General features: G+C 53.3%; 4 protein-coding genes across 4 annotated transcripts; 2 read left to right on the top strand and 2 right to left on the bottom strand.

The window, feature by feature from the left end:
• Window positions 1-1,489: 1,489 nt before the first annotated feature.
• Window positions 1,490-2,171, top strand: NCS57_00606700 (E3 ubiquitin ligase complex SCF subunit; the record flags this gene model as incomplete). Its single annotated transcript, XM_053055966.1, has 4 exons — window positions 1,490-1,556; window positions 1,613-1,710; window positions 1,766-1,936; window positions 1,995-2,171. The coding sequence occupies 4 exons, from the start codon at window positions 1,490-1,492 to the stop codon at window positions 2,169-2,171; spliced, it is 513 nt and encodes a 170-aa protein (XP_052914921.1).
• An 894-nt stretch (window positions 2,172-3,065) lies between these two features.
• NCS57_00606600 (uncharacterized protein) lies at window positions 3,066-3,541 on the bottom strand (the record flags this gene model as incomplete). The annotated part of the gene is made up of 3 exons (XM_053055965.1): window positions 3,066-3,114; window positions 3,254-3,354; window positions 3,536-3,541. The coding sequence occupies 3 exons, from the start codon at window positions 3,539-3,541 to the stop codon at window positions 3,066-3,068; spliced, it is 156 nt and encodes a 51-aa protein (XP_052914920.1).
• A 1,219-nt stretch (window positions 3,542-4,760) lies between these two features.
• NCS57_00606500 (ADP-ribosylation factor-like protein 1) lies at window positions 4,761-5,543 on the top strand (the record flags this gene model as incomplete). The annotated part of the gene is made up of 5 exons (XM_053055964.1): window positions 4,761-4,835; window positions 4,897-4,935; window positions 4,991-5,074; window positions 5,143-5,466; window positions 5,523-5,543. The coding sequence occupies 5 exons, from the start codon at window positions 4,761-4,763 to the stop codon at window positions 5,541-5,543; spliced, it is 543 nt and encodes a 180-aa protein (XP_052914919.1).
• A 3,995-nt stretch (window positions 5,544-9,538) lies between these two features.
• On the bottom strand, window positions 9,539-11,044 carry NCS57_00606400 (uncharacterized protein; the record flags this gene model as incomplete). The annotated part of the gene is made up of 1 exon (XM_053055963.1): window positions 9,539-11,044. The coding sequence occupies exon 1, from the start codon at window positions 10,601-10,603 to the stop codon at window positions 9,539-9,541; it is 1,065 nt and encodes a 354-aa protein (XP_052914918.1). The 5' UTR covers window positions 10,604-11,044.
• Between the last annotated feature and the right edge of the window lie 5,724 nt (window positions 11,045-16,768).

The following is a 16,768-nucleotide window of genomic DNA, read 5'->3' as shown; positions in this document are numbered from 1 at the left end:
CGTAGCCACGGTAGTCGCAACTTTAAAGGTATGCGGGCACGCGAGAAGAAGGTGTCCTCGGTCAGTTACCGAAGGTGAGTGTTTTGCTAGACCAGAACATGATCGACTTGATAGTTGCAGACGACGTCGAACTTGGCTGAGCCTGTTGTCTAGGTCGGTCGGCACTGAGAATATGTGACGCTACGAAGCTAGTTAGTCCGTTCGCTATGCATAGGTTCCCAAGCCGCCCACTACAACCTTGGGCTTACTTACCTGGCGTGCCTAGGGAATCGACTATCGTTTTCTCCGCCTTTTGGTCTGAATCAAACGGCACCAACTTGAGGAGCTAGGTTGCCAGTGACAGCTTGATCACGAGAGAGTCACATGGTTTCCCCAGGATGATGACTAACCTGGCAGGCAGGAAGAGATTGAGAAGACACAAGGTTAACAACACCTACCTTCCCAAGTACCTTAAGCAAGCAATAGAACTGAAAAAAAAAAAAATCCAATTGGTTAAATGTCCTCACCTATTTTTCCTCTTCTCTTATTATGATTTTAACATGCATCTCTTCAAGTTCTCGCAATGAACCCCCTGCTAGGCTTTGTCTTGTCGAGGTGGCTGGCCGTGCCTGAGAGCTCACCTGGCTCTGTGGCTGTACCTACATTCGTCTCACCTTGACAAACCGCCGTGGCTCAGAAGGAGCACAACATAGGCGAATATTCGGGACTTGATGGCATTGGATCCTGGGCCTCAAGCTCCTTGGCGGCTTACCTCTCTCTGCATTGACGGTCAACCAGCCCAAAATAAAACGAAAACAAAGAGCACTCTGGGAAGGTGTGCACAAGCCTTTGTGCCTGACACAGTGTCTTTGTCGTTATATCGACTGCTTCGCCAAAGACTCTGAGCGTTGGACAAACACGGACAGAACAAACATCTTCCCGATGCATTTTCTTTAACCTTGTCCGCTGCAAGGTTCCTGAACAGGATGGGGGGTTATTTAGCTCCGTGTTCCAAAATACCTTCTCTCACGCAGGCTGCCGCCTGACTCCTTTGACCTTGCGCCGAAGGCAGCAGTGGCCAACCAACTCCACTGCACGGGCAACGACCAGCATATAATGCTCTCGCCTTTCCGCGACAAAGCCAACACTTTTCTTTCTCCTCATCACACAGCTTATTTGAGAACCATCATCGATAAAGCTCAATCAATTCACACGCAAACGCGATTTCGCAGATAATCACATCTCGATAACCTTTGTACTTTCACGCGTCTTATTAGTCAGGGTCCTCCTCTGAATCACAGCCCTGCGCCCCAAGGTACGTCGTTGGTTGACAGACACAGCCCCACGCTCAGCCGACCCCGCAGACTCTGGCCTGCTGCTCTACTTCCTCCAACTTCCATCATTACCACACCGCACGCCGTGACCATCTTTCGCCTCCCTCACAGTCGCCAAGTCCGTCGCGCTCACATCTACAGATTTTACAGGAATAATCATCTCATCAACCACGACAATGTCTGACTCTGCCCCCTCCCAGAAGGTCTGGCTGGTCTCCAACGACAACGCCAAAATCGAAGTCGGTAAGCTTGCGCCACTCTGTGCATTCTCGTTCGTCATCATGCTAACAACACCATAGATCGCACCGTTGTTGAGCGCTCAATGCTGCTGAAGAACATGCTTGAGGATCTTGGTGATGTCGTTATCAGTGTGGAGAACCCCATCCCCATTCCCAACGTGAGCCCATCTCCCTTTCTGTCTGTTTGCTTTCGATTGCTGACATGTCCTCCAGGTCAACGAAGCCGTCCTCCGCAAGGTGATCGAGTGGTGCGACCACCACCGTGGCGACCCTCCTCAAGCTGCCGATGACGAGTCCGACGCCCGCAAGAAGACCACTGATATTGAGGAGTGGGACCAGAAGTTCATGCAGGTCGACCAAGAGATGCTTTTTGAGATCATCCTGGTATGTTCCGACTCCCATCATTAACTATCGAAGCACTTGCTAACACCTGATATCACAGGCCTCCAACTACCTCGATATCAAGCCCCTTCTTGATGTTGGCTGCAAGACTGTCGCCAACATGATTAAGGGCAAGTCTCCCGAGGAGATCCGAAAGACATTCAACATCACCAACGACTTCACCCCCGAAGAGGAGGAGCAGATCCGCCGCGAGAACGAGTGGGCCGAGGACCGTTGAAATTGACCGGATGAGTTCCAGAGAGGTTCAGGCAATTGGCGTTTGGGTTTATTGCGCGTTGATTTGGCCACGGTTGGCACGCAAGGAGAATGAAGAAACCTATGCCGGAGCAGCATCACTGCGCTAGGCGGGCTCTTCTCAACACTCACACAACGCAGTATTTCGGTTAACTAGTTTGCTCTTTGACTCGCCGCAGAGCGCTGGAGGCGTTCTCCGGGGTAACGACTACCTGTAGCATTTAAAAATAGATGCGAACTGCCAACTTTGAAGTGTGTGCATGGTGATTGTCCTTCCAAAGAAGGAAATGTTTAGAGCGGCAACTCCGAGATCCTTTGTTTCGGCCATGAAACGACCAACTAGAGTGTATCAACTCGATCCTTTGTTTCGATTATAGTCCATGTTCTGAGACGAAACGTGACAGACAGCCTAGTGGCACAATGCAAGTTTTCATTCAAGCACAGTTCAAGTATTTCATTCCTGGGCACAGTTGAATCTTGAAGGGTCGAGCCTTGGGCCTCATAGTTGACATGGCAATTGCTTAACAGCTTGACGTAGAGCTTGACATGACGCTTCATACCAAGCTTGATATGAGGCTTGTTCACGACGGGGTGGTGATGCTTCCGTGTGGTTCAGGCCCGTTCTTTTGGGGCATCAAAAGTCTTTGCATTTCCTTTTTCCCTATGACCGTCCGTGTGACATGCAGTAACCGCAAGAATCGACAAACCAGGCAACCGGCCCATCCACCGTGCGCTGATCACGCAACCCCCATTTCACGCCGTGACGAAGTTCTCTCTCCCCCTTTCCCGTTTCACATCATCGTGATACCATGCCCAAGAAGAAGTCGGGTGTCGATGCACAGGCTCGGAAGTGGGCGGCGAATTGCACAAGAGCAATTTAGATGCCGATGCGGGTCTTGCGCCAGTGCCTTCGCTTAGCGTTGTAGCTGTCGAGAAATGTTAGTGAGGAGATCTTAGTCCATAGTGTAAGGTTTGGCGAGTGGTTTGTGTGTAGGCGTGGGAAGGAGATGGGAGGAGTGTCCGTGGTCGTAAATCGTGAATCGTCGGGGGAGTTGTTAAACGCACCGGATGGTGTTGCCAGTTCGGAGGCGAATCCACTGAGGCACAGGGCGGTTCTGCTTCTGGGCCTTGGCAAGCTTCTGCTTGGTACGGAAAGACTTGTGGCTCTGTAGCAAAGGGCAAGATGCGTTAGCGATCGAGTTATTCAAGAGATCACAGCGCAACCCCCGAGCGTCATCGCATCTTGATCTGTCGACGGGAGGAAATCCGTTGTCGCGTATTTCTCATGGTCGACAGATTGAGAGGCGCGCTTCAGGGGAGCGAGGGAAGGGGAGGGGCCTGCCATACCGGCATCTTGACGGCGTTGATGATCGAGTCGGTCGTTGGGTGGTGAATCGATTTGCGAGGAGTTGAGACGTCAAGGAATTTTTGGCCCGCACGGGTAGAGGGCGTGAAAGCCCTAGCGAGGGGAGAATGATCTTGTGGGTGTGGCTAGTGGGCTGTGGCGTAGCGAGTGTGTGCCTCAGGCATCAAAGGGTTTGTTCGCTGAGTCAGCCAAATGCCGGCTCGGCAGGGCAGAGTAGTGTTGACAAAATAAGCCGTCATGGGGACAGGGATCTGGGGCAACGGTTTAACTGTAAGCGAGAGGCCTCTCTCATGGACCGTGATGATGGAACCCTGATTCAATTTACAGCCCTGCTATGTTTGGTTGTTCTCGGACAAGACCGCACCGAGGACCATAAAGTTTGAGCCCCTAATTAAAGGGAACTCGGTCTCGGTCTCGGTCTTGTCTATGGATGATCCTGCAATGGGCGTTTCGCTGAATAACGCCACCAATAAGCAGACACAACGTTGAGCTGTCTCAGCTGCAGTGCGAGCCTTGAAGAGTATCTTCAGGAAGCATGAGGGCATCTATTGGATCATGAGGGTGCTGCCTTCATGGTGGCTTCAGAGAATGGCCCATCCAACACCAGTCACTCAAAGTCTACTAATACTGTTTTGACATTGGCTCCGCATGAACCTACCAAGTTAGAGAAACTCACCGTAGATTTGAGCTTCTACTAATTACACCAAAGAAAAGAATGCAACGATAAAAATAACCCCAGTCTTGCAGCGAGCAGGCATGCACAGCCTTCTCTCTCTGCTTTGCAGGGGGTGAACGAGGCTGGCCCGGTTTATTTTGTCGGGCGCTTGGACCAGTCTAACCCGCCAAAAAGAGCAACTTGTCCATCAAGCGGGCCGCCCCAAGTCCTTTTTGAATGCATTGGAGGTCAGGTCCAGAAAAGGGGATCTCCCAAGTAATTACTAAGTAAAGACGCCCCTCGAACTTGTTGCCACGAGGCACGCGACGAAGAAAGACGGTCACTTGAGCGCATCATTTCCCTGCCGATCCACCCCGACGACTCTGTTTTCTTCCCATCCTTCTTCTTGGTGCTGAGCAGAGCAAACCACGAGACCGAGCTACTCCAGGCGGACGAGCGATAGCAGCTTCAAGTGGTGGCCATCTAGACATCCATCACCACCACAGGCGGACCGGAGCGAACAAGACAAGACATCTTCTCACATCAACAACATGGGTAACTCAGTATCATGGCTGTCGGGCCTGCTGTGGGCAAAGAAGGAGATTAGGATATTGATTCTGGGTCTGGTACGATGACGTTGGTCCTACCGCCATCCCCGACCTGGACGCTAACGAGGTGGCATCGCAGGATAACGCGGGCAAGACAACTCTGCTCTACCGGTTGAAGGTTCGATGCTCGTTCTCCTTTCGAGCTTGAGTGCATGCTAACCATGATTTGTCAGGTTGGCGAGGTCGTCACCACGATACCCACCATCGGCTTCAACGTCGAATCCGTCACCTACAAGAATCTTAATTTCAACGTCTGGGTATGAGCCGTGCCTCTGGAGCTACCACCTCGAACAACTTCGAAGTACTAACACGGGCACCCTTGCAGGATCTCGGCGGTCAAACAAGCATCCGACCATACTGGCGGTGCTACTACGCCAACACGGCGGCCGTCATCTTCGTGGTGGACTCTACCGATATCGAGCGATTACAGACGGCGTCGGAAGAGCTCTCAGCCATGCTAAACGAGGAGGAGCTCAAGGACGCGGCGCTCCTGGTGTTTGCCAACAAGCAGGACCAGCCCGGAGCCAAGGGCGCGGGCGAGATCTCGGAGGCGCTGCGTCTGGGCGAGCTGCGCGACCGCAACTGGAGCATCATGGCGTGCTCGGCGGTCGACGGCAGCGGTGTGAACGAGGGCATGGATTGGCTTGTGGTGAGTTTGTCCCCGAGGCTTTCCAAGGAACAATATACTGATGCGCATCCTTACAGCAAACCGTCAACCAAGACTAAGCCCGGCCCTCCAATGACGATTTTTCCTTGCACCTCGGTTTGGCATTTGTACAACAGACGACATGAAATGATTGCAACAACAACAACCACCACCTCACGGTTCAGTGGCATCTGGGTAGACAGCGTATACGGGGGAGGAGAACGAAGCAGATGATGACTCGGCGTCACAGGAAAGGAGCCCGATTCCTGAGAGGGTTAAAGGCGCGTGAGGAAGGGAAAGGGGGATATATGATAGTACAACTTTTCTAATGCTACAATCCGGGTCCGGTTGCGTCCCGGCTATGATTCTTGCTGCAACTTTTGAGCCGACGAAGTGTAATGGCAAGGATGGAGAATTTGAGCTGTCGAGTCTGGATAGTCTGTGTAAGTGATATCCCGGTTTAAATGCCGATACCCTTGTAACGGCACTTTTAGGAACCTGGCACTGTATGACCTGATGTTGGATATACAACATTCAGACCTCGAGGCTTCCTGGATACCAACAACCCGTCAAGGTAAAGGGCGTGATCTCGCGGCGGAGTCGAGTTTGCTTTTAGGTATCACAAGCTAAAGGGTTGAAGGATCAATGACGGTATTGACTATTTCAATTCCTGCCGACTAACAGCAACAGACAGCTCACAGTGCTTCATTCCCTACGCCTACTTGTAGCAAGTGGCAGCACATAAGGCGATGAATGCTCAACACACGGTGGTATACGGTTGGTCAACGGAGGGGTACTGGACCAGACCAACAGTTAAGAATGAGAAGGCAGTGTAAGTCTGAGCGACTGCATATAAAATATCCGGGCTCCCTTCCGGCAGTTTACCTCCATCTATCATTCTTCTCCTCGCTCTATTTTCTCCATCCTCTCCGTTCTATGCAAATCTATCAACATGTTTGCCAATGCCAAGTCTGCTTCTACCTTCCACTCCAAGTAGAGACTCATAGACGCATACTCAAGTTGTCGAACCTCCCAGGCAGGCAACGGGTCTGTTTCATGCGCCCATTTCAACCCCAAAACAATCCATCTCATCAGCCAACCCTGATTTTATCTTTAGTAGGGCATCAGTATTTATCAGGTGTTTGAGATTCTAATCGGTTCCCTCTATTAACCCCCACTCGAAAATGAACTACCATCGTCCCTGCAGGATCCCTTATAAATCAGGTGCTCACTCACGTCAAAGGTTTGATGTCAACTAGGCATAGGGGATAGGTCTAGATGCTAAGATTAGTGATTCCGACAATCATCTGTAAAAAATTAGCATGGCATGTTTGTCACAGGAACGTAGTAGAAATGCACCAGATTTCCCTCCCTATATGAACTTATCGTCTCAATCACATCACTTAAATTATTGCCTTCATCCAAGGGTTACAATCACCAAATTTCCTCCTCAAGACCGGCCCAGGCGCAAACAACCTTTCACAGAATGAGAATGATCTCTACCTATTCAGCGTAGAGGAAAAAATCACAAGCATCCACCTGGATCCGATGCAGACAGCTGAGGTAGAGCCAACCGTAACCATGTAGCACGCATAATCGAGACTAATACACTCCCTAGCCACAGTTATATGGAGTTTCAAAATTCTTCACTCCCTCTTATGTATCACCATCGTCCTTCATAGATACTCCGCGGAAAGCTTCTCGTGGGTGTTGCCTTGGTGATCATCAGCTTCTACAACGTCCTGAGACGAAGTACCAAGCAACAGGAAAATTCCATCAACAGCATTTCGTGCCATCTTTCTGTCAGCCTCGGTGGTATGTAAGAAAGGAGTGGTACCACGTCCTCCACGGTTAGTATTGGCCTTGGGGCAGTTGCTAGGAGCAGGCGACAAAACTTGCCAATAGAGCGTCATAAGACGGTGATTTGATACCGTCCTAGCCAGTAAAACCTGTGATTTCATGTTAATATATATCGATTGAGTTCGAATTAGGATACCCTTTATCATTTTTATCCTGGCTAGGGCTTCTTTACTGCTAAGGGTCGGTCGCGTGAGCTGCCCGTATATACACTCACTTTTTGACGCGGGTCAAAGAGTCATGAACTCAAAAGAACCCAGCAAATTGGGCGAAATGGGATGCAACAATCAGGAGGGCCTGTAATACACTCTTAATGTCTTGAGTGGGTAGTCTGACCTAAGCTGAGTAACGACCAAGACCAAGTGACAGTCTAGCAATGTACCTAGTTTAGGGATCGCAGTATCCTCAACATGTCACATCACAATCAAGTACGGGAAAGAAGCTTCATTGAATCTGTTTTTTTTATTGTTCAGATTAACTAATACTGCAACGACAAGACAACGAGCAGGGACGCTTGTAGCAAAGCAGGCTTGTCCTTGTGTTTGGGAACCGCCGCCAGGGCGTATCCTGTTTCCCTCGCACGCCACTAGATACCAGCATCTCGGCCGCAGGACTCAAAGTCCGGAGTGGGCATTTGGCACTGCCCTGCAGTCACCAGCTCCACTCTCTTGCGACCTATCCCAGCTCGCCTGGACAGGCTAAGCAGACCAAGCTGCTCTGACCTGTCCGACGTGAAGGGTCTGTAGGGAGACGATCCTACAGTCGCCCTAGTCTATCCTCGCCCGGGTCCCCGTGACAGTCCCGATCACCCGGCATGTGGCCGAGCCGCAGATCCATCCTCGAAGCGGCGTCCTCCACACACCAAAAGGCCCGGCTAGCAGGCTCAGCGGCGTTGTGGTTTCCACCTCGACTCGGCGATCTGCGGTCATCCACATCCGGGAGCCGGAACTCCTAGAGGACGAGGGTTATTGCTTCGGAGGATGAGTGACTAGGGCGTGTCGGCTAGACAGAGGCTGCGCGACTGTATCTGCACGGCAGAAGTACAGCGCCCAGCTCATTGGAAGGGACCCATGAGTTCACTCCATCTTTCCAATTTCATGCGTTCCGGTCGACGCTTGGTCGCCGGCGCACGGCGGTGATCCCGTTGACAACCAGTGTCATGCCTCGACGGTGATATTCCAGATATTCCGTGTTGGCTACGCGATGATGTGTAGTCGAGACGGCCTTGCGATCAGACATCCTGAAATCCAGTTCAGGTGCCATCTGTTAGGCTAGTCATCGTGCCGAATGAAGCGTATGTGCTCAGCGTTCGATAGGCTTTCGAAGAGAAGTCATGTTTCGACATCAAGCCGAAAGTTCGTGATTCCGTTCGTAAGTCGTACCAGGTCTGAAGAAGTAGTCGTCATTCGTCATCGATTCGTAGAAAAGGTCGTCATTAAAAAATTATCGTCGTCGTAATTCGGGAACAAGGCCAAGGAAAGAAGCGAAGCGAGTGTTTGTTGTGTGTGTATGCTTCGGTTGAATCCGAGCGATCCAGTCGTGCTCCTTGTATGGGGGGGTAGGGGTATCTTCCGAGAAAGCCTCTCTATGCCGAAGGAATGAAACAAAAAGAGAAAGAAAGTTCCGGGAATATCGAGAATCCAAAAGTTTCTGTCTCGGACTTGGCCGAGCGTCGTGCATTGCTGCGTGTTCGTCTTTTTCTTGTTGTGAACCAAAAGATAGATGACGGAAGGAAAAAGGCCAAAAGAAAACAAGCCGCCTGTATCGAATCCCTGCCCGGTTGTAAATGCATTCCAAATACCCGCCCCGGATCCAGCCATTTGTGGTGTGGTAGATGAAAGAAAACCCAGAGTTGGAAACTGAGAGGTTGGTTGTGTTGTTTGTTGTGAACGACCGTTCGAGTGTGTTTCCCGGAGAGGAATAGAGACCAGATTCCCCGAAACCAAAAAAGACCGCTTGCTATGAGGACAAAGGAAATAATAAAAAAGAACCAAAGAAAGCAGATTAAGCAACGCGAAGAGGGGATATTTGTTGACTTGTTCGAAACACCGTTCCTGATGCAGTAAAACGCCGGTATGCCCATGATGGATGATAGTTCTATGCCGCTGCGAAATTGAGAGCTTCAACTTTTCTCCGGGAAACGAGGAAGGGGATGCGGGTGCGTGCTGTATTAGCTCGAGGTCGTCACCACTGGATAGCTGTCCTGGGGCCCTGGTTGTCACATGATGGTAGCGTACTCCTGGTATCGATCCCAGCTGAAGCCGCCCATGCCACCCATGCCGCTCATGTTGCCCATACCGCCCATTCCTCCCATGCTGACGCTGACACCGCATTGTGCAGGAGCAAGCATGCTGGGGAGGGGGAGGGCGGGGATGGGTGCTGTCACTTGAGGTGAGCTCCAGAAGAAGCCGGCGGTGGACTGAGGCTGGGTGAAGGCGGGAGTAGGCGACAGGTCGCTCATGGTCATGGGCGCCCAGATGGGGCTGGTGTTGGAGTCGGCCGACGATGTTACACTGGGGCTTGAAGGAAGGACTCTCCACGACTCAACAGCGGGGAGGCTGCCGGGCATGCCGGCCTGCGACCACATGTTGGTAGCGGGAGAGCTGGGCAGCAGTGTGGGTTGTCGGACAACATCAACGACGCGGGGAGGAGGAGGCAGCAGAGGCTTCATGAGGGCAAAGATGTTGTTCTTGACTTCCTCGCTCTTGCCACAGAGAAGTTCGCCAGCACCCTCTTCCTCAAGGCCCTCAAGAGCCGAGACGTGGGTGCGGAAGACAAACTTGTTGATGGCCTGGACAAAGTCTTCGTGAAGCTTCTTGCACTGCTGCTCCTTGTCTGACCAGTCGTAGGTGTTGGCCTTGGCGTCGACGCAGTAGACCTCCTTGTGGTACTCAACGAGGGTGTCGATGGTGTCCTTGGTGAGCTTGTAAGCGACCTCGTTGCGCAGAACCATGTCGACGTGCACGATGTAAGCCTCCAAGTGGACGAGCTCGTAGTTCATGATGGCCTCGACGAGGGGGTTGCTGGCATCACGCTTAAAGTCGGCCTCGGGAGTCTTAGGGAGCATGATCGAGGTGAGGGTCCAGATGGCATTGGGTGATGATAGAGTCTCAGTGAGGCATCGCTGGTGCTGAGGGACACTGTTGAGAGGACGCTTTACTCGGTTGATGCGCTTGAGAGTTTGTGTGAGCCAAGGCTCAACCTTGGAACCCAGGACGACATTGACGGACGAGGCTCGAGGAGCGAAGGCGGCAGCCGAGGCCGGAAGTAGTTGCACGGGCATGTTGTAAGTCGGAGTTGTGAAGCTGAAGGCGCGCGGGCGCAGGGATATATGGCGGGGTAAACTTGGCTTGGGTGAGCGCAGTCGCAGGCGTAGAGACGCTGGCTCGGGCGTTGTGGCAGGCGGGAAGACGGTGGGGGGGATTGGAGGTCGAACAAGAATATATATCAAAAAAGGAAAAAGATATCGGATGACGGAGCAGAGCAGGGATTCGGGGATATAATAGACTGTCTGTCTAAATCGTTTGGCAAAGAGATTTGAAATCGCCTGCAAAGCTGCCGCAACCGAGAAAGAAGAGAACGTAGGACGAGTTGCTCGTGAGAGGGAAGAAAAGGGAAGAGAGAAGGGGCAACGGAGGGTGGTGTGGGGAGATGATATACTTGCACAAGAGCCGTGGTGTGCGTGTGTCTGTGTGTGTGGGTGTGGATGCCAGTGGGTGTCAGCCGGTTTAGCGGGCGAGGAGAGAGCTAAAAGTGCGCCCTGTATTTTGTAGGTCCATGATGGTCATGGTGGCTACAGGCTGTGTCGATAGCGCATGAGCAGAGGCTGCAGGCGACGGCCCACTATGCTGAGGGAGCCAGGCCTAGCACGAGGGCCATCCCATGAGCCCTCCTCAGAAGCGAAGCCCAGCCCAAGCCCAGCCCAGCCCACCTGCACCTACAACCTAGGCCGTCCTGCAAAAGCCCACATCGCCGGGTACCTCACCTGCAGGATGGGTCGGGACAGGTACCAAAAGCAGCCATGCCAGGCGACTTGGGGACATCGGTCGCGGCGGCGTCGGAGCGGAGGGGTCTCTCCCTCTCCTCCATCCATCTGCATCTGCACGGCACTGACCATGGATGTCCATCTCCATGCCCATCCCTACTGAGAGGGGGGGTGGTTCTCGGAGGAGGCGTGCGGCTGTGTTGATACGGCCTGCATATGTACGCACGCATACGGCTCCAGGCAACCTGCGCAACGGGATGGGATAACGTACCGACGACGGCCGTGTAGTAGCTGAAAGACAAAGCTGCATGCGTACCTACTAGGCAGGGAAGATCAAGAGATTCTGTGTGTTGCGAGTTGCAAGGGGACTAGGTCAAAGACTGGAAACTTGGAAAAATGGTGGGTGTGGCGCTCCCAAGTACCGGTACCTTGGGCGACGGTGGCTTGCTGTACCCTCCCCGGTGGAAACGTCTCCTCTCTAACAAGCATCAAGGACACGAGCAAAGCTGTCACCTTCACAGCATGACACTCAATCACTGCGGCTTCACTTGTCATCAGGCAATTCTCTAATCAAACGGAGTGGCGTGAATCAGCTCGTAATCTTATCACCCATACCCAGACTCTTGGAAATCTCTCCCTCTCCCTCTCCTCCCGCAATGCCGAAGCAGTCACAGCCACATCCCGGCCCATTCCCTGCCCTAGCCGCTGTCCTGTCCCGTCCGGACGAAACCAGACAGGCAAACAAGAAACGAAACAACCGCCGGCGCTTCTTGTCATCCCCCTGCCATGATCCCAGTCTTCTCGCCTTGCCCTATTCCGCCAAGTGAACTGACCTTGCACATCCTTTCTTCAACGAAGCCTTCACGGCACCTCTACACTATAGCCTTGGCCTGATATAGACCTTTGCAAGAGTGAAATGTGATATGTTCCTACGGCCAGGAAGCCCTCCCCTCACAAACCATGCCACTCTGGCCCTCGCATAGCCCAAGGGCGAGACCGGTCGGGCACATCCCTCTCCACGGCTGGTTCGTTTCCTCACCATATGCGACCTCCTCTTCGGCCGATGGCTTACGAGTCTTGCCGTCTCGTTTCATTCCAGTCCTCAAAATCGTGAGGGCGCTCGGCATATGTCTTTCCATGCCCGTGCCCGTCCGACGGAGTGCTTCCCCGTGCCCCAAACATCAGGGCAAAGACCTGGTGAGAGGGGGGGGTTGCGCCGCTTATGCAAGCTTCAGAATTCAGCACGAAAAAGGCACCAGGGCGGATCTGGCCGCCGTCTCTGTTTCCACGAGAGACACAGCGAGCAGCCCATTCGTACCTCTCGTGGTGGATGGGGCGAGTAAAGACATTTTGTGTGCTCCGTACTTCCGCTTCCCGCATACCCGGGGGAGGGGGACCACCCACGACTCGGGGATCACACCCTTATCGAAAACGCTCAGCGAGATCGCCCATCATGCTCAATATTGACCCTGTCCGTGGCCCGTCAGCTCTGATTCTGGGGCGAGCTGAAGCTCCAGGATCCCTCAGCTGGCGAGATGAAGGTAATAACAAGGCCCGTCACGGTCCTGTCAATGGGATGCGTCGGACGCTTTGTCCAGGAGCAGGTTATGGGATGACCTGCATGCGCATACAGATAGCACCTGCACTACCAGACGCAAGAGGTGCCCGGCTCATTGAGACAGCTGCATGTGCGGTTGGTTTAGTCCCCAACAAAGACGCCATGGGAGGCGGGATGCCCCCATCCCCCACCGTTGAGTTTTGATACTGAATGGGCATGCCCTCATTTTTGAGAGAATTCTTCTCTTGTAGACGCCGAGGCGACCTCATGGTCCCTAGCCTCGGTGGAGCAACCCTGATGCTGGTTTCCAGCCCTCTTCCTCCCACCGTCAGGAGTATCAAGGGGCCTCTGCCTTACAAACGGCTCGGGATCCATATCATCGCGGTCGCTCCCGTCGTTCCCGTCTCGTCTTTTAGGGGCAAACGTGATCCTCACGACATGGTTGGCCATACAGACTGTCCCATTGATTCAGGATGTCCAAGTCGGCGGGACAGGATCCATGAATCGAGAGTGTTCAATGCCGGAAAGGGGGGAGGACAACTTGTCCAGGAGCCCTGGGCCACCCGAGCTAGGAATGGGGGCATGAGGAAAAGGAAAGAGAACGGGGGCTAGACCAGGAGGAAGAGGGGGGATCCCAAAAGACTGGAGAGCAACAAGAGCCCGTCGATGTCCTGGTACGAGAAGAGCCATCCATGCTAGTGTAAGATGTGAGGTGAGGCTCTCTCCAAAGTGCACTTACAGCCTCTGATTGGCGGAGGAAGAGTTGAGGTGAGCCAATCAGAGGGCGGGGCATTTCTCGGCTTTCATGGCAACCTCCAATCATTGCCCATAGACGGGTTGAGACGAAGAGAGTTGGTGAGACCAGGCAAAGGGCCATGGAGTCACGGACAAACCAAGCCCAAAGGGGAAGATGAGCGACTTTGACAAGAGCCGAACTGTCTTCAGGAGGCGCCTGAGGATGTTGCGTCGCGGTCAAAGCTTCAGGCCGATCCGCAACGGAGGCTCGATGCATTCCAAAGGGAGAAGGATCTTTGAAGGATATCGACATGAACCCTGCTATCTGGCTTCTGCTCTTGGACCTCCCAGCAAGGGGGCCCCCGCAAGCCAACCGTCCCTTTTTCTCCTCTTGTTAGACCTCGTGGTACCGTTCTGGAAGCCTCAGCATCGTCGCAATCTACGGCCGCATGGCTCAGTGACCAATGGGTCGGCTCAGGACGCCTGCTAATATCGGCGACCCAAGGCAATGGGTCAAGCAAAAGTCAGTGTTGTTGCACTGGATATGCGCGACGCGCTCTGAGACGCGTGGAAGAGGTCGATTACTCGATATCGTCGTCAATGGCTCGCAGCGTGCGTGCGTGCGTCTGTCCCGTCCTCGACGGACAACCACCACCAGAGAGCGGAGATGGCTGGCTGGGTCCACTGATCGCTCGGCCGGTCTAGGGCAAGGAGAAAAGGATTGCACATGCACGTGCGTCCCCAAGATCACACTTCAAAGGTACTGATACTCACGCCAGGACTGGACGGTTGTAGTGTGCGAAGCTGCAACGTTGGAAACGAGAGGCAAAGGGTCCAGGAACGGTAGAGGCTACACAGGCGCCCTGGCGTGGGGCTATGGGAGGGCTACAGGGAAGGTGCAGATAGAGGGACGCACTTGACTGTGGCTCAGCTGGTACGTATCTTCCTATTTTTGGCCCCCAGGAATCGGCCAGTCCGTCAGTTGCCGCTGTCTGTGTGTCGCTCTCCATGCGATTACGATCTCGCAGTCCCGCGATCTCTCTCATCTACAGTAGTACTATGTGATTCTGCCTTTCCGTTGATGCTGCAGCAGATACATATGCATGCACAGGGCCGCCCAGTGGGAACGGAGCCTCCGCTTCCGTTCCCCATATTGTTACAGTCCTGCGCTGTATGCTGGCTGCAGTCACAGAATTTGTGTCTTTCGTCATATTGGATGTCACATGAGAGGGCAGTCCACTCCGAATTTCGCAGCCTTCGTCTTTTTTTCTTCCGTGTGACTGCGAAACCCCAGGTTTCACCGCATCATTCTAGCCGCCGTCTGGGGCCATGTCAGCTTTGACCTGGCCAGCAATGGGTCTCTTCCCATGCCGCCATGACGTCGATTGTCGGTCACGGGACTTGGGACACGGCTTGCTGGATGTGCTGCGCAATGTGAAAGTTGGAGTTGAGTCAGTGACATTCATGCATTGTCAGAAACCTGCCTGCAGGCAGTCATGCTGAAGACGAGCTGTCTATCACACCGCACCAGACCCTGTAGCTACCCTCGCAGAAATCCAAATTCCAATCACCATGGCATCACGCGGTCACAGGACCGAAAATTGCATTATCACCACAACGGAATCTTACCTCCGTCTCCATGAGGAGTTCCCCTCGTCGAAGATACGAAACTATAGGGTAGCCAATCAGTCGCCAAGACTTGAATGTAACGATAGATATTCTGTAGATCTACGCCATATCCCCAAGTTTGGAAAGAATTTTCAAGATCCGAGAGTAATCCGTGCCAAAAATAAATTCAAACTCAAAGGCGTCGACTATGAAGTCGTATCTGGACATTGAATTCCTCAAAATCAAAACGGCCCGGCACGGACCCGAGAAAGAGCGGCGAGACGCAAAGGAAACCTGACCCACTAGGGCCGCCGGACGGACCGCTTGTGGCGGTGACATCACTGTGGCGCCCGGCGCTTGTGTCCCGATTAGGCAATCCGTCCGGAGGGTCGGGAGCCCCAGGCTCTGGTTTCGCTGTGCTTCGTCTGCATCCAAGAGAACAAAACGCAGGGCTGGAAAAGAGCCTCGGAGTGGATAGTGCACTAGCATGGAATGCATGCTGCAGGTTTGTCTTCGGGGCAAGCCAAGCGGGCTCCTTGGCCAACGTCGTCGAATTGGAATTGGTGGTGGTGTATAGCAAGCCGAATATTCAAACTTCCTAGCCATCCAAGTCTCAGCTCAGTGACAAGTTCCAAACGTCTATGCCCGCAAGTACAGTCCTGCCCCAGAAAACCCAGTCACTCATTTGTGATATCAAATCTCCGTGCCGTCCCGTCTCATCCTGGATCCAGGCTAGAGCGTTGGTTCGACTCTGAACTGACTGCATCGGACATCTACCTGCCTGAGGTAGGTGACTCAAAAGCCATCGGGCTCCGGCAACGCCAGAAGAACCCAAAACACAAAACCCTCGATCCTTGTTCCTGCATCACATGTGCCCCTTGAACAGCTGAAATCCCCCTCCCCTACCGTAGGCCAGCAGCCAGCTAATGCGACCTGCCTTGCTGATCCTGCCCGCACAACAGGTAGGTACCTACCTCGGCGCGGCAGTAGAGTCGGCGTGGCTGCAGATCCTCCGACCTCCATGCTCGGTCGGTGCGGCGTCCGTGGCTGTGCTTCGCCATATGTGGCGCCGCCCCACTCGGGAGGCCTACGCTACCGCACAAGCGAACCTCGAGACAGTTGGGAGAGCCTCACTTTGGCAGCTTCAAAGACTATCTCGAAAACGTGGCACCAGCAACCGCTCCCTCGGGTTACGACTAGTCCTCGAAACGTCGATAGCTTCTTCCGAAGCTCGCCACGGAGGATAATCTTTTTCGATATTCTTGCCAAATTTAGTATATGGAATTCTAGAGGTACGGATCGCAAAGTCTCCGATGTTGCCTTGCGGGCCCTTCACTCGCCTCTCCTGCGCAACTCTCTCGGCGGCCGCTGGCCACATGACGGCCTTGGGAGTTTCAAAGTATCCCTGATAGAGTGTCCCCGCCCGTCTCTCACTGGAATATGACTCGGATCTGGACCGTTTCCGACCTGTTTCGCGGGGAAGGATGACGAATCGACGACCTGACCTGCCGATGGCGGATGCAGGTTGTGATAAGAGTCAAGTTGCGACAAGACGTCACTCT

This window comes from Fusarium keratoplasticum, chromosome 4, assembly GCF_025433545.1.
Source record: "Fusarium keratoplasticum isolate Fu6.1 chromosome 4, whole genome shotgun sequence".
Taxonomy (NCBI): domain Eukaryota; kingdom Fungi; phylum Ascomycota; class Sordariomycetes; order Hypocreales; family Nectriaceae; genus Fusarium; species Fusarium keratoplasticum.
Note: the sequence above shows the minus strand (reverse complement) of the source record. Positions and strands in the feature narration are given on the sequence as shown.